The sequence below is a fragment of the Mastomys coucha genome, unplaced genomic scaffold, assembly GCF_008632895.1.
Source record: "Mastomys coucha isolate ucsf_1 unplaced genomic scaffold, UCSF_Mcou_1 pScaffold21, whole genome shotgun sequence".
NCBI classification, from domain to species: Eukaryota; Metazoa; Chordata; class Mammalia; order Rodentia; family Muridae; genus Mastomys; species Mastomys coucha.
The window spans coordinates 186,495,795-186,512,796 of record NW_022196904.1 but is presented as its reverse complement, the minus strand read 5'-3'; the positions used below and the strand labels follow the sequence as shown (position 1 = coordinate 186,512,796).

The window sequence follows — 17,002 nt, the reverse complement described above, 5'->3', positions numbered from 1 at the left end:
GGCGGGTGGCTCTGTATCCCTCAAGCCTTACTTTGTCTATTCTACATTTTTTTCGCCGTTGCGGGCTCGGTCACTCAGACATTTCACCACGTGGCACTTTGCAATCCCTGCCTCTTCATTCTTCACAAATTCAGGTTGGTCTCACAGACAGAAGGGCAAGATTACGCTCAAGTACTTAAAACCCACGCAGCCCAAACGCACTCCATCACAGGACAGGGCCTGGTGCTGGTGGGGGCGCCCAGGCTAGCTGAGGTCACGCAAGGAAGCTGACAGACAGACAGACCCACCGGCCGGTGCACGAAGCACGCAGCTCGGGCAGCGTAGCCGTCAGGCCCACTCCCGAGCTCAGCATCCACACGGCATCCCTCCTCCAAGCGCCTTACGCAAAGCCGGGCGGCCAGCAGCCGCGACGTCACTGGCGCGCGCCGCCTGCGTCATCGCGGCGCGCCGCAGCCGCAGGCGCAGAGCCGATGCGCTGGCAGCTGTGTGCGCCCAGGCGCGAGCTGCCGGGCGGGAGGAGCGGAGCGGAGCGCGGCGCGGGCTGCGGCTGCAGGACGCCGCGGGGCCGGAGCGCGGGGACAGGTGCGTGGCCGCCGCTCTCCCTGGGCCCGCCCGAGGCTTAGCAAGAGTCCGGGGCGGACACCCGGGTCCCCCCTGGAGTGGGCCGGGCTCCGGGAGGGGTGGGCACGGTATTGCTCCAGGGACCCGGCTGCAGTGACAGCACCCGCAGGGCTGCCATCCCTGCACCCTCCCTCCCAGGGGGAGGGAAACCGAGGCAGCAGGGGACTCCGCGAGCAGCTGGCTCCAGGGACCGCCCGCTGACAGCAGCCATGCATAGTGGGGCTGAGCACCGTGCACCCCACAGTGTCCCGGGTGTGCTATGGAGACCCCTGCCCTCCCTGCAGCCGGAGACAGCCGAGTCGGGTGGCATGCTGCCCATTTTCCAGATGGGAAAAGCAAGGCGTAGCAGTTAACCAACTTGTCCAAATTCACAAGCGTGGTGTGCAGCCGGGGCCTTGAACTCCAGAGGGCCCACTTGCCTCTGCCTATGGTCGACTGTCAGATTTTGTGTTCTGCCCTGCTCAGCACAGCTGTCTAGAGCCTCTGGGATTTTTTTTTTTTTTTCTTTTATTCTCCTCCGCTCTCCTGCTCTCCTGTAAAAAAATCTGGCTTGACCTCAAGTAAACCCTGTGGGGCTGGAGGAGCAAGGCGTGGACGTCTGTTGGCACAAGCCTCCCTTTCCTCCTCCGATCGCCGCCTCATTTCTTTTCTCATTTCTTTTCTTGCAGCGTGCTCCCCCTGTTGTGTGGCCATTCGGAACCGGAAGTTGGTAGCCGGGAGTGGAATCTTTATAATAAAGAAGAACTTTCCCACCAGGTGCAATGCTTTACTGGTCTCTGGTGTCAGCTGATTGCTTATGCAGAACGGCTAAGAACAGATGTTATTTTGAGGCTAAACAGTTATCGGAGCAAATCCACGTGGGGATTGGAAAGAGTCCAAGTGTTTCTCTTAGAGAAACACTCTAACTGAAGGTGTTCTCTCACTGAAGGTGGATTTTGATTTTAAGAGAAGAATCTAATGCTAGGTGACAAAAGCTAACAGCTAAAATAATTAAGTAAAGATTATATAAGAAGGTTTTAAAAAAATTTTAAAAAGCCGCATTCATACATATAAACTGTATTACACTAAGTAAGCTTGTGCTGGCGCTGGAGACATGGCTCAGTGATTAACAGTGCTCGCTGATCTTTCAGAGGGTCAGAGTTTGGTTCCCAGCACCTATATCCGGTGGCTCACAACCTAGCTCCAGGGATCTGATGCACAGTATTGGCCTCCTCCGGCTCCCATATGTATATGCAGATACATGCACACATAGTCATAAATAAATAATAAAAAAGTTTTGTCTCCACCCTCCCAAGAATACTCAGTTATTAACAAAAGTGAAGTAATTATGTGTTGCAGGCCAGCAGTATTACAAGGGCCTTGTTTTGAAGTGCCTTCATTTTTACAAGTGACTCTTTATGGCAGTTTTGCTCAGGAATCTGAAGGCTACAGATGCTGTGTCCTTGTATGTTCAGGAAATACTGGGATGCGAATGTCGACCTTTGCGGTCAGGGCAGCTTAGCAGACATGTAAACATCTCGGGCCAATAAGCACTCTGCCACCAAGCTATAGCTTTCTGCTGGGACTCACTCACTAGAAACCTGTCAGTTCATTTGATACCTTGTTACTAAGCAGAAGTGTGAAGAAATCAGCATCTTGAGGCCTGGTGTTAAGTTTCTGGATACTTCCTTGAGAAGTGCTTATTTCTTACAGCACATGATTTGGGACTTCCACTTTGTGACATGGAGGAGTCTTCAGTGACAGTTGGCACAATAGACGTTTCTTATCTGCCCAGTTCATCAGAGTACAGCCTTGGCCGATGTAAACACACACATGAGGATTGGGTAAGTTGAAGGGAAGGCCTCAGAACAGCTCACTTCAAATGTTTGCAATGATGTCAAGTAGAGATTAATCATCAAAGGAACCGCTTCCAACTCTTAGAAATGGTGCTTTTACAATCCAAGAGTTAAAATTTTTAGTAGTATTAATTTGGAAGAAAAGATGGATGGAAAATTTCAGAACAGTAATTATATTAAAAAGCAAATTTCTTGTATGGAGGCATAAACAGTAACCATTGTTTTGTGTAGTGTGCTTATACATTTTTTCCTTTTAGTATTTACCACACAGCTTATATTTAGTAAGCCTGAGTTTTATAATGGAAATGAACTCTAAACCATTAAAAACAGGAAACGTGCTTATTAAACAAATTGAAAAGCATACATTTCCTTGTGGTGTCACTATTTCAGCATTACATGGAGTGCTTAAAATACCTCAACAAAAGTTTATACTAATTGATTGTTTTTAAGAAGATTGTATCAGTGAGATCTGAAAAACAATGATCCTAAAGTTAAAGGATAATCTTAAAGGAAGGACAGGGCTTGACTCTGGTCAAATGATGCAGCTGTGATCTAAGTTCTAGGCTTTAAATGCTGTTGGTAACAGAATGTCATTAAACATACTTTGTTTTTCTTCTAAGCTATTGTAAGAACACCTGCTCACTGTGTCAGGCCTGCATGGTTTTCCCGTGGGAGTATGGGAGTAGTGTGTGCTTTGAAAGGGCACAAGTTTGACAGAGCACAGGGATTCAGGAATCTGACTTCTTCATCCCACTGTCAGAAGCCCCTTTGGCCCCTGGGTTACTCTTCTATCTTTGCTTCTATGAGGTCTACATTTTCAGCTTGCACTCGTAAGACAGGCAGAAGTTGATTTTGTGTGCCGGGCTATTGTTAACATAACTAGCTCCTAGCTTCTCTGGTTTTCGTTCCTTTTTGTGGCTAAATAATAATCCACTTATTAATGCCCTATTTTTCTCTGGATTCATATTGTGGTGAACATGACAACTCTGTCGATTAACCCTGTGAATGCTGAATCAAGCACTTAGCAGCCATTACAAACTACGATTGCTTTTAGGAAATCAACTTTTTCTTCTGTGCCAAAGTGTTTTCCTCATGATAATGGTGGAACAAGATCCCTCACGTGAAAAACACTCACGGCATGTGCAATTACACTGCCGACAATGGGAGCAGCATGATTTTCTCTTCTATTTGAAATAGACCAAGAGGATCAAAGCAATGCCACTTAGACACAGTTTCTGCCTTATCTTTACTAGGTTGACTGTGGGTTCAAACCGACCTTCTTCAGATCCGCAACACTAAAATGGAAGGAGAGCCTCATGAGCCGGAAGAGGCCCTTCGTGGGAAGGTGCTGTTATTCATGCACGCCTCAGAGCTGGGTAAGGGCTCTCCCACTCACCATACTTTTCTGCTGCAGAAGGTTTTCAGTTTTGTGGATTTTGTGTTTGGTCTTAATGACTTGACTCCTTTAGAACTGAAATCCCTTTTTATAAGCCAAACATTTCAGGTAAAGAAATGGACTTAACTTCTACTGCTGTTCATGAATGTATTATTATTGGCCCATAGTTAGGGGAGAGTTGATTTTTCTTTGAGTTCAAAGAGTTGATAGAATGCTCAGTACCTGATAGGCTCTGACTTTTGGCCCCCAAGAGTATCCTTGGTTTTTGTTCTTTTGTTGAGAAATAAGCATGTCACACCACTTTCTGCATTCTTTGAGAAGAGCCGACTGGGTGAAAGGTGAGCTTCTAATGGCATTCGGTAGAGGGATGAGTTAGCAAACAGGATTTCCTTCGCTACTGTTCTAAGGTGAGAGTTGTGTTTTGAAGAGTTGTGGTAGATGTTAAGCTCTTGCTGAGATGGACCAAATGCTTAGGACCCAGAAAGGTCTTTTACAGAGGTTGTTTATAACTTGTGTAGATGGCTAATTGTTCTGGGTAAATTCTCCCCTGGAGGCTGACTTGGCAGGAAGCGCAGTTCTGAGCCTGGCATAAAAGTATTTGTTAACATTAGCAAGCTTCAGCAGAGCCTGAGCAGTTCTTACCCACGGTTCAGGTCTGCTAAAGAACGGCTTGTTAGAGATGCTCCCTAAAACTCTCAGGGCCTTAATGCAAGAATTTGTTACAACTGAAGGAGCGTGAGAATTACCAGTCCCGGAGTGAGGCCATTTCGGATTTAGAGTGTAGTGGAAACAAAGATCTAAATAGAAGGTCTTGTGGCTTTTCCTTTTAGACTGGCCTCTCACCTAATTCTAATTTTGAATGCAAGACAGTACCTTAACTATGTTTCTGCACCAAGCAGTCTTGCAAGTGCAGTGCTGCAGTGTATTGTAAGCTAGAGCTGTGCGGGACTTTCTGTTGGCTGATGCCATGGCCTGGGCTTGGATGGATACATTGTAGCAGGCTGTTGCTTTCTGTGTATCGGTAGTAAAGAATGGAACTGCATTCTTCCTGTGGTCCCTCCATGCATTTAGAACAATTTGTCAGTGAATGTTTTTATACTTCCTGCATTTGCCTCCTTTCTTTGAAACCCCATTTTTCTGTAAAGAGATGGAATGATTTTTATATCTTGGTGGCACATTTTTTTTTTTTTGCATTTATTTTTGGATTTTCACTATCTTGCTCACATTGATAAAGAGACTATTTCAAGATCGCCTGTAAAGAGAGTGACTGGCAGCTGTACTTTACAACAGTAACTGATCAGTCATTTTAGGGAGTAGAAAGCTCTGCGATTGACTCCTCAGAGTTTGACTCCTCTTCAGCTGCCTCAGTTTTCTTACTCATTCAAAGGTAATAATTCTCGTGTGTCTTGTGGGCCCAGGGCCCACGAGTAGCTGTGGTATTTAGGATGAAAGTTTGTATTTGGGGAGCATTGAAAGCTGTGACCTCTGTGATGGAAGCGGATCATGGGTCCCTGCTCCGTGAGGATGGAGGGCACTGTGGTGTGGGAAGGGAAGAGACACCACTGCCTTTGATTAGGGTGTCAAAGTTAAACTTGAGTTTGTGACTGTCTTTGAAGTATAAAAAGTACTATTCAATAAAACGTGTATTTTCTTCATTCTGTAAGTTTTGGAGCAGTGATTCCGACTGTCATGCTTGGATTTTAAATGTCTTCTGGGGATGTTATTGTGATTCTTGACCATCACATCAGCTGTGAATTCATGTTTACATTCATTTTGTTTTATAGGAAAGGTTTTTCAACCCCAGTATCCCATCTCTAGGTTTGCGGAATGTTATTTATATCAATGAAACTCACACAAGGTAAAAAGACATTTCTTATACTTGTAATAAGTCATAGATGTTAAAGTCTGTATTGCTGGCTAGTGCACTTTACTATGTGCCTGTGGTTTCTAGAGTGGATAGGGTGTGAGCTTTCCTCCCAGGGGCCTGCATCTAAAGGTCAGAGGCAGGACAGCCTCTCCCAGAGTAACTGCTGCTCTACTGTGAGCTGAACACGCCACTTATGGTGTTCTTTAACATATGCAGATAATGAACTTTTGCTAAGAAGTAGGAAGTATTTCTTTGACAAGAGATATAGGTTTGAATGTCTTATCTGTTGTGACTATTTCATACTTCAAAAAAAAAAAATAAATAAAATAAATGTGGCCAGTGAGGTGACTTGGCTCAGTGGTTCTCAACGTGTGCTGCATGACCCCTTTGGGGTTCACATAACAGGTATCCTGCATGTTAAAGATTTACATTATGATTCATAACAGTAGCAAATATACAGTTATAAAGTAGCAACAAAATAATGGCTGGGGGTTACCACACCATCAAGAACTGTGTTAAAGGGTCACAGCACTAGGAGAGCCACTGGTTTAGCCTGAATATCGTTCCTGGAACCCATGATGCCAGGAGAGTCCACTGTCTGCCATGTGTACTCACTTGAGTGTGCGTGTGTTTGTGTGTGTTCGTTGGCATGTGTGTGCAGTCACACACAAACACAGTACTGGAACATCTCTGTACTAAGTGGATGCCCTTTTTTGTTAGTGTGCATCCACTACAGAATGGTGGCCTTCATTGTATTTTCATGGTATGTGTCACAATCCCGTGCTCGGATTCACATCTCTCTTTCCCTTTGCTTTGTCTTCCTCCTGTTGGTCCCTCCCTGCACTAAATGTTCTTTGATTTACTTACTGAAGATAATTTAAAACAGTGAGTTCTGACTTCCAAGTTCCAAGTATACAGGGATTTGATAGGTGCCAAAGAGAAAGAGGCCTTTGTTTTCCATTAAGTTAAAGTTAGTGGATAAGGAAGAGTTCATGAAGCAAGAGAAACAGCAACCAAAGCTACACACGACTCACAGTTCTTAGAGCCTCTTAGCGATGCTGGGAAGACGTGAAAGATGCTGGGAAGACATGAAAATTTTGTGAAAGGTGATCCAGGAAGCCCGTGCTTGGATTCAGTCCTCCATGGTCCTGCCCTAAGCACACGAAGAAGGTCTTGTGTGAGAGTGATGAGGCCAGCTTGTGTGGATTAGAGCTTGCTTTTGTCATGGGACCGCAGCCCATGGCCATGGGTCTTCTCTCCATTCTCAAGTTCCTCTGCAGTGCTTTGGTTTCGTGCAAAGCAGAGAGGAGAGACTGCTCTGTGAAGTCAGGTTGTATTTCTTGGTTTATAGTTGACATGACTGTAGGTAAAGAAACAGTTTCTTCTTCATGTAAATCAACATTTAATATAGGAAGCTAAAATTTTTGTCTGTTATTCCCATTTAGAACAGTTTTTAAGATAGTTTAAAAGGCATTGACTATGTTGACTTGGCGACGGCCCACACTAGTTACTAGTTACTAGTTCTGGCTGCCTGTGTATTAGATGACAAAGCCTAAAATGTGTTTATAAGAAGGACAGGTGCCGTGCTGCACATGCTTAGACCTGTCGCACACCTGCTCATGTGCACACCTGCTCATGTGCGCACCTGCTCATGTGCACACCTGCTCATGTGCACACCTGCTCATGTGCACGCCTGCTCATGTGCACGCCTGCTCATGTGCACGCCTGCTCATGTGCACGCCTGCTCATGTGCACACCTGTTCACGTGCTGTTCCCGTCTGCTGCTCTCAGGTGCTCGCTCACTCAGGCACACTCCCACCTCCACTCATGCTCCATGGGTTTCGGAGAGCGCTTGGGCACCTATCATAATAACCATCTGGTAGTGTTCACTGAAGAGACTTTCACTAACTCTCATGGAATCAGCCATGAGCTAAGCTTTCAGGAGATGAGGACAGTGAGGGAGGAATCAGAAGCCATGTAAGCAAATTAGTCACAGGCAGTTCCAGAGTTATTGACCTTACGTTCGCAATGTGCCGTCAGTATCACTGTGGAGGAAACAGCAGTGCCATTATCATACCGGGTTTCAAATCCCACACAGTGAGATTCACAGCTTCAGATTCTCAACTGCATCTCTGTACCCCACAGACAATGACCTTCCCCTTTAGATAGACCTGTTGTGTGTTTACAGTGGGAAAATGTAGCTATTTAGAAGCCAGGTGTCTTTGATCTGATTAGCTATTGGTTCACTTTAAGACCCAGTGCTTGTCTTGGAAGAATGTTTCAATATAAAAATTGTTTTTCCTGTTGGGAGGAGGCCTCCACATTTACTTTATGTCACCTATAGCTATTGCTCTGACCTGTGTGTCACCTCTGTCTGTCCTGCCTACACACAGCTAATGGGAACCATCCCACTTACTTGTCTCTGTAGTGCTATTGATCAAGTCAGAGTTTTCTTCTGGGTTACTATTCAGCAAGATTAGACAATTTAAGCATGATAAGCAATTTCTAGGTTTTAGCTTTACCTGAGAATATATGAAAGCAATTATGAGTCAAAATGGCTGCTAGCATCCTGACCTCTAGGGCCATTGGCTGGAATAAGTGACCTGAATCTCTTTCTGTGGGTGGCAGACTACTGTGTAGTGGAGGTGTGCTGGATCGCTTGTTGAGAAGGTTTGTGTGTGTTACAGGCACCGAGGATGGCTGGCAAGACGTCTTTCTTACATCCTTTTTGTCCAGGAGCGAGATGTCCATAAGGGCATGTTTGCCACCAGTATTACTGACAATGTACTGAACAGCAACAGGTGAGAGTGGGGTCACTGTTGACCAAGTGGGGACAGGGTGGATGTAGCCATGGGAGGGGAGTGGGAATTAAGCCTCCCCTGTTGGCTTCTCTCTCTAGGGCAATGCTTGCATTTCTGAACTTTAAGTATTGAGTCACAAAAGTCAGGAGAGTGGAAGGTGTGAGAAAGACTGCCACTGAGGTGGACGGTCCTGGTTTGTGGACTGTGTAATGGCTAGGCTTTTAGAATGTGGAAGCAGTCATGAACCAATGTTAGAGATGTGTATACATGTGCTTAGGGCTCCCCATTCAGTTTTCTTTAATATCAATATTAGAGGCAACCCAGTTTCTGTTTTGATAGTCCAAAGAGAAGTATTTGGTATTTTGTCTGATGGGGTCTAAGTACTTAGACCCAAGCCCTTGCAGTAGGAAGCCATTGCTGGAGTTTTCGGATTTTTGCTCGCAGAGAAACTTGTTTATCTGTGAGGGACCCTGACACCTGCAGACTATCAAGGGAAGGAGCTTCGTACCTTTGTTAATGTGCACCAACCCCAGGAAAGCAACTGTCTAACGAGGCAGCGAGAAACTGGAGTAGCCTCGGGGAAAAGGGAACGAGGCGCTTTAGGTGATTTTAAGGTTCAGTAGATAACTTCCAGGGATTATGAGAGAGCCAGGGAAGAGAGCAGCCAGGACAGAGTTCTCTCTGAGGGAGAAAGTGAGAGTGGAAGCTCACTGGGGATGGAGTGACTGGGTTGCCTAAGTAGCTGCTAGCCTCTCTCAGAAGGCTAGATGCAGTCAGCACATGCTGCCTGGACTCTTAGTCCCAGGGTGGCAGCCTTCCCTCCCTGCTCGTCAGGATTCTAGGAGGTTCAGATAATCTTGTCTCTTGGGGGAGACATTTTCTGTCAGATGAGGGAATTCCGGAGCTAGCCCCTTCCAATGTCTTAGGTCAAGAGATGTCTTGGAGAGCTTCAAAGCCTAGGGCAGTTTCCAAGGCCTTCCATTTACTTTTAGTGTAAAGAGGTTCACCTTGCTCCATACTTGAGGGATGGTTTTCTGAGCCTCGCTGTATGGAGTTTGACTGAGAGTTTCTCTTCTCTGCTTCCTGTGGTTGGCCCACCTCGGAGGTGTAGCTGGAGTTAGAGGCCAGAGATGGAGTGACTGAAAACTTGGAATTCATAATGTTTGTTTGTAGCTTTGTGGGGCTCTAACTCCAACAGTGTTGGGCACTCTAAGAACTTAGGGAAATATGTTAAATGGACTGTTGCTAGTTGACAATGGAGATACCACATTAGAGAAGCACCCTAAGTCCATGCCCTAAATGCTTAAAGCCATCAGGTAACTGGGGTGGTGGGGTGAGCCTTTCCTGCAGCACATTCTTAGAGTTCAGTGTTGAGCGCAGCCTTTGTAAAACGACTGGTTCAGAAGGAGAAAAGAAAAAGTAAGCACCATGGCTGTTGTAGTGCTTCTCAGACAGTTTTACATACAATTCTAGTGAGGCAGCAATATAAGCAAAGGACACATTACGATTGCTAAAGAAAAGCCATGTATTACTTTGACTTTTTTTTGGTGGCAGTGTGTTTCACTTTGTTTATTATACTGGGTTACATACTAGATTACACAATCCATTTTCATGAAGTCTGCGTTACTTTGAGCATGTGCTCCATCATGGGTTATGTACACAGGGTGGCCTTCCCTTCCCTTGCTTTGCCACATGAGTGGGGCATTCAATTCCATAGCAGTCACTCAGAGATCTGAGTAAATTCTTAGGTCTGTCCAGATTTCTGAGGGAGCCTTTGGTGCAGGAATAGGATACCCTCCATTTTAAAGGTGTTATTACTGTTATTTATGTGTTCATGTAGGAGTATGCATGTCTGTAGGAGGAGGCTATAAGAATGTCCAATCCCTTGGAGCCGTCGTGAGCTGTCTGATGTAGGTGCTGGGAATCAAACTCAGGTCTTCTGCAAGAACAGTGCATATCCTTCCTGACCACCAAACCATCTCTCCCGGCTCTGGCCCCTGGCTGATGGTCCCAACTTGTGTTTTCTCTCTCTCTGCTATACCACATGTTAAAGAGAACATGCATTTTCTGCATATTGAAGACAACAAACATTTTATTCTGTTTTTCCATCATATTCACGTATAACTGTAGTTTTGGAAATATCAATATGTCCTGGTATATAGAATCTGTTTCATTGTCTGATTTTTACTTTTAAATCAGAGTCCAAGAGGCAATTGCTGAAGTGGCTGCAGAGTTGAACCCGGATGGATCTGCCCAACAGCAGTCCAAAGCCATCCAGAAAGTGAAGAGGAAAGCCAGGAAGATCCTTCAGGAAATGGTTGCTACCGTTTCCCCAGGGATGATCAGGTAGTACAGGGCTAGGGTAGCTTGAAGCCAGAGCCAGCCTCTTTTTTTTTTTTTGGTTTTCTCAAGTCAGGGTTTCTCTGTGTCCTGGAGCTCACTCTGTAGACCAGGCTGGCCTCGAACTCAGAAGTCCGCCTGCCTCTGCCTCCCAAGTGCTGGGATTAAAGGCGTACTTCTTATAAATAGATTGGAGCTGTTGGATCTTCCTTTCCTAAGTCAACGAAGACGTGAACAGGGTACTGATGCGTTCCATTGATGAATCTACTCGCTCCATTGATAAATCTGTGCACTCCCTTGTGAACAAGCACATAGAGGCTTCGGGCTGCTTTTACCCATGCCAATGGGTGGCAGCAACTCTATTATGGGTGTCCCCTGTTCTCCTCAGATGGCTGAGTCAAGCCTTACATATCCATGTCTTACACGGAGGGGTTGGGTGTCACTAAGTTAGCCTGGACACTTGCCTTTGAAGTGCCTAAGTGCTACCGAAGAAGAATGTGTTCATAGTCCAGAGCCTGCAGAGACTTCTGGGAGTGGTGTCTGCTTTAAGTGCTTATGCACATTCTTCAGTTCAGATACCCAAGGGCACACACATGTATTTTTAAATTTGCACTACTTTTTACAAGTACTTTTACAGATTTCAATGTAAAATTAAATTTACAAGTACGTCTATGTTGTAGATCCAGAAGCTGAGAGAGGCAAAAGTATACTCTATGCAGATTTATAGCATACATGTTTGTCTGATACATACAGATTCAAATGTTTTTATTTCGCAGGCTGACTGGCTGGGTGTTACTAAAGCTCTTCAACAGCTTCTTCTGGAACATTCAGATTCACAAGGGTCAGCTGGAGATGGTGAAAGCTGCAGCTGAGGTAGGATCGCTGTGCCCTGTTACTCCATCTCCTCGTGTGTGGATTCTGTGTCCCGTCATGCCACGTCTCCTGTGTGTGTGGACTCTGTGTCCCGTCATGCCTTGTCTCCTGTGTGTGCGGAGGATTCCTGTGCCCTGTAACTCCATCTCCTCATGTGTGGACTCTGTGTCCCGTCATGCCATGTCTCCTGTGTGTGTGGATTCTGTGTCCCGTCATGCCACGTCTCCTGTGTGTGTGGACTCTGTGTCCCGTCATGCCACGTCTCCTGTGTGTGTGGACTCTGTGTCCCGTCATGCCACGTCTCCTGTGTGTGTGGACTCTGTGTCCCGTCATGCCACGTCTCCTGTGTGTGTGGAGTGCTGCTAGAGCTTCTTCAGAATGTTCCCGCTGCTGTTAACCCTTTGAGCCCATTTGGTAGCCCCGCCCCCATACATCCTTTGTGGAAACAAGCAGGGCCTATCAAAAATGTGTAGTATTTCTTTTGTAATTTACCTTGAAACAACCGTGAATACCAAGTCACGCCAATCCATAGGGACATGGAGGCACAGGTAGAGGGACATCAACCCTCTGCTCAGTTCCATGATGATTTCTTCCTTGCACAGAGCACAGAGGTGTGGGCCAGCTGAACTGCTGTGTATTCTCCCCGATGGTTGCTTTGTTGTAGGTTGTAGTAGTGGAGCTTAATGTCTACTGTGTAGGCACTGAAGAATTGTAAAGATCGAGTCTTTGATTGGCCAGTGAAGAGTGACTATAAACAAAGCAGGACTGAACATTAACTCCTGAGCCTTAACACTGCTGCTTCCTTCTGCCCTAGACGAACCTGCCACTCTTGTTTCTGCCGGTGCACAGATCCCACATTGACTACCTGCTGCTCACCTTCATCCTCTTTTGCCACAATATCAAAGCGCCATACATCGCCTCAGGCAACAATCTCAACATCCCCATCTTCAGGTGAGATTGGCGTGGCTGAAGTTAAAGGTGGTAGAAAGACAGTTTTGTGAGATATACTGGATACACCTTTAATCCCAGTATTTGGGTGGCTGAGGCAGGTAGATCTATGTGAATTCTAGGCCATGTTGGCTCATATTGCAAGTTTCCAGCCTGCCTGGGCTATATAGTGAATCTCTGTCTCAAAAATCAAAACCAGAAATAAAAAAATCCCAAACCAAACCATAACAAATCTAATTGTTTTGAATATGGGATTTGTTGTTATATTTTGATACTTGTTATAAAAATGACATTAGCCTTTTTATTGTAGAAGTAATGTTTCATTGGGTAACATTTGCATAATACACAACACAAAGCCTTGCCCATCACTGTCATCTTTGTATTTGATATAGGCTACCTTGTGGAGTGTGTGCAGGTGAACTTGAAGGACAGTATCAGGCAGTGAGAGGCCATTAGAGGGCAGTGGACCAGACCTGCGAAAGGAAGTTGAGGGGATGGCATGGCACCATGGTGTCTAATGGCGGCAAGGGTTACTCTGACCTCACGATGCAGGGACCCCAGTATAACACTGTTACAGGGCATTTCCAGAAGATGTTGTGGTTTTCCCTCAAAGGGAACAGTGTGCTGAGAGGCAGAGACTCAAGGCATGGTTGTAGGCAAGGGAAGGGAGGTAGGTGTGCTGGAGTGTATCCTAGGAAGCCTGTGGAAAGGCCAGGGCGGAGCGGCACTTTCACAGGTAGGGCTAGATCAAAAGCGGCTCTACGCTAAGGATGGGAAGCTCCTGACTGAACGCATTTTCAGACCCGTATGTCAACCGCTCATTCGGGACTTGAAGAAATTGATTGTGATTCTGTTGTGAGAGTCCAGGAAAATGATGAGGGCTTATATCAGTATAGCTGTGTTCTTGGAGAGGAGAGGAGAGAAAGACTGGGAAGGAATTAGTAAATTGATTTCCTAAGAGTCAGTGCTTGTCCCCGTTTGGGGCTCAGCAGAGGGTGTAGGGAGACTAGATCTGCTCTCTACCATGTCTGGTCACTGGTGAGGACTGGGTTGAGCTTGTCTGAGAAACTGCACTAAGAGCACTTTCTTAACTTCCAAGCAGCACACAGCACTGAGGTCAGCTCTGGGATCTGACTGGAGTTACAGTGCGACGAATGCAGAGAGAAACTGCAGGGACAGGCCAGTTGCTGGGCAGGCAGGGCCTCCCACAGTGGCCTTCAGTCTAGGCCTCAGCCTCATCATACAGATGCTCTTCCTAGTCCTTCACTCTGAATTCTCTAGATCCCCAGAGTCTGCAGCTAGCCAGAGCTATGTAGTCAGCAGAAGAGAAGCCACTGTTTCAGTAGTCAGTGGTTTTATCCTGATGTGCTCTAAGGAATGTAGACAAGACACACTTAGCCCTTGCTGTCAATTAGCTTATCATGTAACGGGCAACATAGGGGAACACTGTGACAGGAACCTACAAGACAGATGTGTTTTCACAGGGGCTAGATACCCATGTAACATTCCACAGCATCTTTTCCTAGCACCAGGGAACCAAGAAACTAAGTTAGAAAATCACCAGATAGGCTGCCTGAGGAGATGGTGCAGTAGTAATCTGAGTGTCAGGCTTGAGGCCCTCAAGTATGTCTATAGAATTGTGCAGAAAAAGTCTGGGTGTTGTGGTGCCAGCTTGTGGTCCCCATGCTGGGGAGACAGAGACAGGTGGCACCTTGGGCTCTCTGGCAGCCAGCCTAGCCTGTTTGTCAAGCCCCAGGCCTGTTGTATGTAGATAGATCTTGATTAATGACACTTGTGGTTGTGGGTTGTGTGCTGGCCTCATGTGTGCCTGTGCACGCACGCATGCACTCACTCACGCACGCACACACGCACGCACATGAGCACGGGCAGAAAGTCCTGGTTCAGCACTAAGGTGGCTTCTCTGCTGGCTCTCCTGTGGTCAGAGTCGCTCACAGACTCACTCTCTCCAGATCTGGTTTTCAGTGAAGCTCTGTAAGTGCCAGTCACTTCTCATTCTCATCATAAGGTGTTTCTCCTCAGGAGCTCATGCCATTGCTTAGCTTTCCAACTTTAATTCTCCACAGTGACAAAACACATCTCAGGTTACGTTGTTTACTCACTGAGTTTATTCTGAAGAATTTCACATTGATTCTATAGTTCACCAACATCTTAAGTTAGTTTCCATAAACAGACTCAAAGGAGACCAGAATGTTGACATTTAATATAATATTGGTACTTATACGAATGCAAATACTGGTCTTTATTTGAGAACAATTTCTCTTTTTGAAAAGCCTAGCTTATAAATTTAGGAAAGCTGACAGCCGTTCAGGCTGCTTTCTAAGTTTATCAGTGCTGTAAGAGACCTGGAGGTTGGAGCAGAACTGTTTTAGCCCTGTGTGTACAAGTGAACCTAGTTTTTGTTTTGTAAATACAGAGGTCTGATCCCCTGACTAGAGTTACAGAGGCTTCTGAGCTACCATGTGGGTGCTGGGAGTGAACTCAGGTCCTCTGGAAGAGTAGCCAGTGATCTTCACTGTTGAGCTATCTCACCAGCTCCTCTTTCCTGTTTGTAAAGATGGTTATACTTGATTCCAGTTTGGTAAAATTATCCCTCTCATAGGGACCCTCTTAAGCATCATTTATTTGAGAATATTTTCCCCAAGGAATATTTGTTCAGTTTACAAATTTGCTATGGGTCAGTGTCTGTGTGCCTCAGTGTGGGGATCCTCTGTCTGGGGATCATGGGCGGCATTTTGTTTTAAAAAATACCCCCTTTTTTCTTTCTTTTTCTTTTCTTTTCTTTTTTTCTTTTTTTTTTCTTTTTTTTTTTTTTTTTTTTTTTTTTTTTTTTTTTTTGGTTTTCCGAGACAGAGTTTCTCTGTGTAGTCCTGGCTGTCCTGGAACTCACTCTGTAGACCAGGGTGGCCTCGAACTCAGAAATCCGCCTGCCTCTGCTGCCAAGTGCTGGGATTAAAGGCGTGTGCCACCACTGCCGGCCTTCTTTTTCTTTTTTGAGACACGTTTTTACTCTGTAGCTCTGGCTATCCTGGAACCAGCAATGTAGACCATTTTGAACTTGGAAATCCTACTGTCTCTGCTTCTTGAATACTGAGATTAGAGGCATGCACCACCATGCTCAGCCATTGGCTACTTTGTTTTTTGACAGTTTCATAGATGTATGTAGTGTCTTCTGATTATTTTCTTCCTCATCCCCTCACTCATCTTCCTCTCATCTCTGTTAACCCCACTCCATCCCCACCAGTCAGTCCCATTCTCAGGTTCCTGACATTTAGTTTTGTTTTGTGACTCATTTATATCTCTTTTAAAAAAATTAAAGATTTCTTTGTTTCATGTGCATGAATGTTTTGCCTGCATACATATTTATGCACCGCTTGTATTTCTGGTGCCCTGGTTCAAAAGATGGTGTTGGATCCCTTGGTACTAGAGTCACAGATGGTTGTGAACCGCCGCCATGTGGGTACTGGGAATTGAAACAGGGTCCTCAGCCAGAATACCTAGTTTTCTAAGTCCTGCCCAGCCTGTGACCCATTTGGTTTAACCAGAGCCATGCATCTGTGTGACTGGGTGGACTTGCCCCCTAGAGCCTAGAGAAATCACCAGTGGACACACAGAGAAGGCAGTGACTTAGTCTCCGTCCAATCCCCGTCCTTCCTTCTGTGGATCATATTGTTAGGTTCCTTTTTGGCTCAGAAGTTACAGTGCAGTGATGCTCCAAGGCTGAGGAGTGGGTGAAACATGCCAGCAACATGGAAAAGGAACTGCTGCATTTCCATTGTCAACATTCAAATGACACGTGTGCTTCTGTCTGGATGCCAATGTTTTGGACTATCTTGACATTTGGGTCTTCTTTTTACATTTTTTTCTTATAAATAATTTGTGCATTCTCAAATTTGCAGTACCTTGATTCACAAGCTTGGGGGCTTTTTCATAAGACGGAGGCTTGATGAAACCCCAGACGGACGCAAAGACATTCTGTACAGAGCATTGCTCCATGGGGTGCGTATGGCCTTTAATTGTCCTCAGCTTCACAACATTAACTGTCACAGGAGAGCATTAGCTGTCACATCACAGGAGAGCGTTAGCTGTCACAGGAGAGTTTTAGCTGTCACAGGAGAGGTTAGCCCTCACAGGAGAGCTTAGCTGTCACAGGAGAGTGTTAGCTGTCACAGGAGAGGTTAGCCCTCACAGGAGAGGTTAGCTGTCACAGGAGAGTGTTAGCTGTCACAGGAGAATGTTAGCTGTCACAGGAGAGTGTTAGCTGTCACAGGAGAGTGTTAGCTGTCACAGGAGAGTGTTAGCT

General features: G+C 45.7%; 1 protein-coding gene across 3 annotated transcripts in view; it reads left to right on the top strand.

Moving 5' to 3' along the window:
• Gpam (glycerol-3-phosphate acyltransferase, mitochondrial) overlaps positions 1-17,002 on the top strand; it is a 64,209-nt gene that overhangs the window by 27,465 nt on the left and 19,742 nt on the right. For 2 of the 3 annotated variants that reach the window (XM_031390701.1, XM_031390700.1), the window contains exons 2-10: positions 1,290-1,377; positions 2,314-2,444; positions 3,710-3,832; positions 5,637-5,710; positions 8,407-8,520; positions 10,720-10,866; positions 11,637-11,733; positions 12,548-12,684; positions 16,599-16,698. In XM_031390701.1, coding sequence (XP_031246561.1) covers positions 2,343-2,444; positions 3,710-3,832; positions 5,637-5,710; positions 8,407-8,520; positions 10,720-10,866; positions 11,637-11,733; positions 12,548-12,684; positions 16,599-16,698 — 894 coding nt within the window. In that variant the 5' untranslated portion in view covers positions 1,290-1,377; positions 2,314-2,342. Of the gene's footprint in view, positions 1-394; positions 583-1,289; positions 1,378-2,313; positions 2,445-3,709; positions 3,833-5,636; positions 5,711-8,406; positions 8,521-10,719; positions 10,867-11,636; positions 11,734-12,547; positions 12,685-16,598; positions 16,699-17,002 lie in introns of those variants that run through there. The other variant, XM_031390699.1, reaches the window with a different exon arrangement.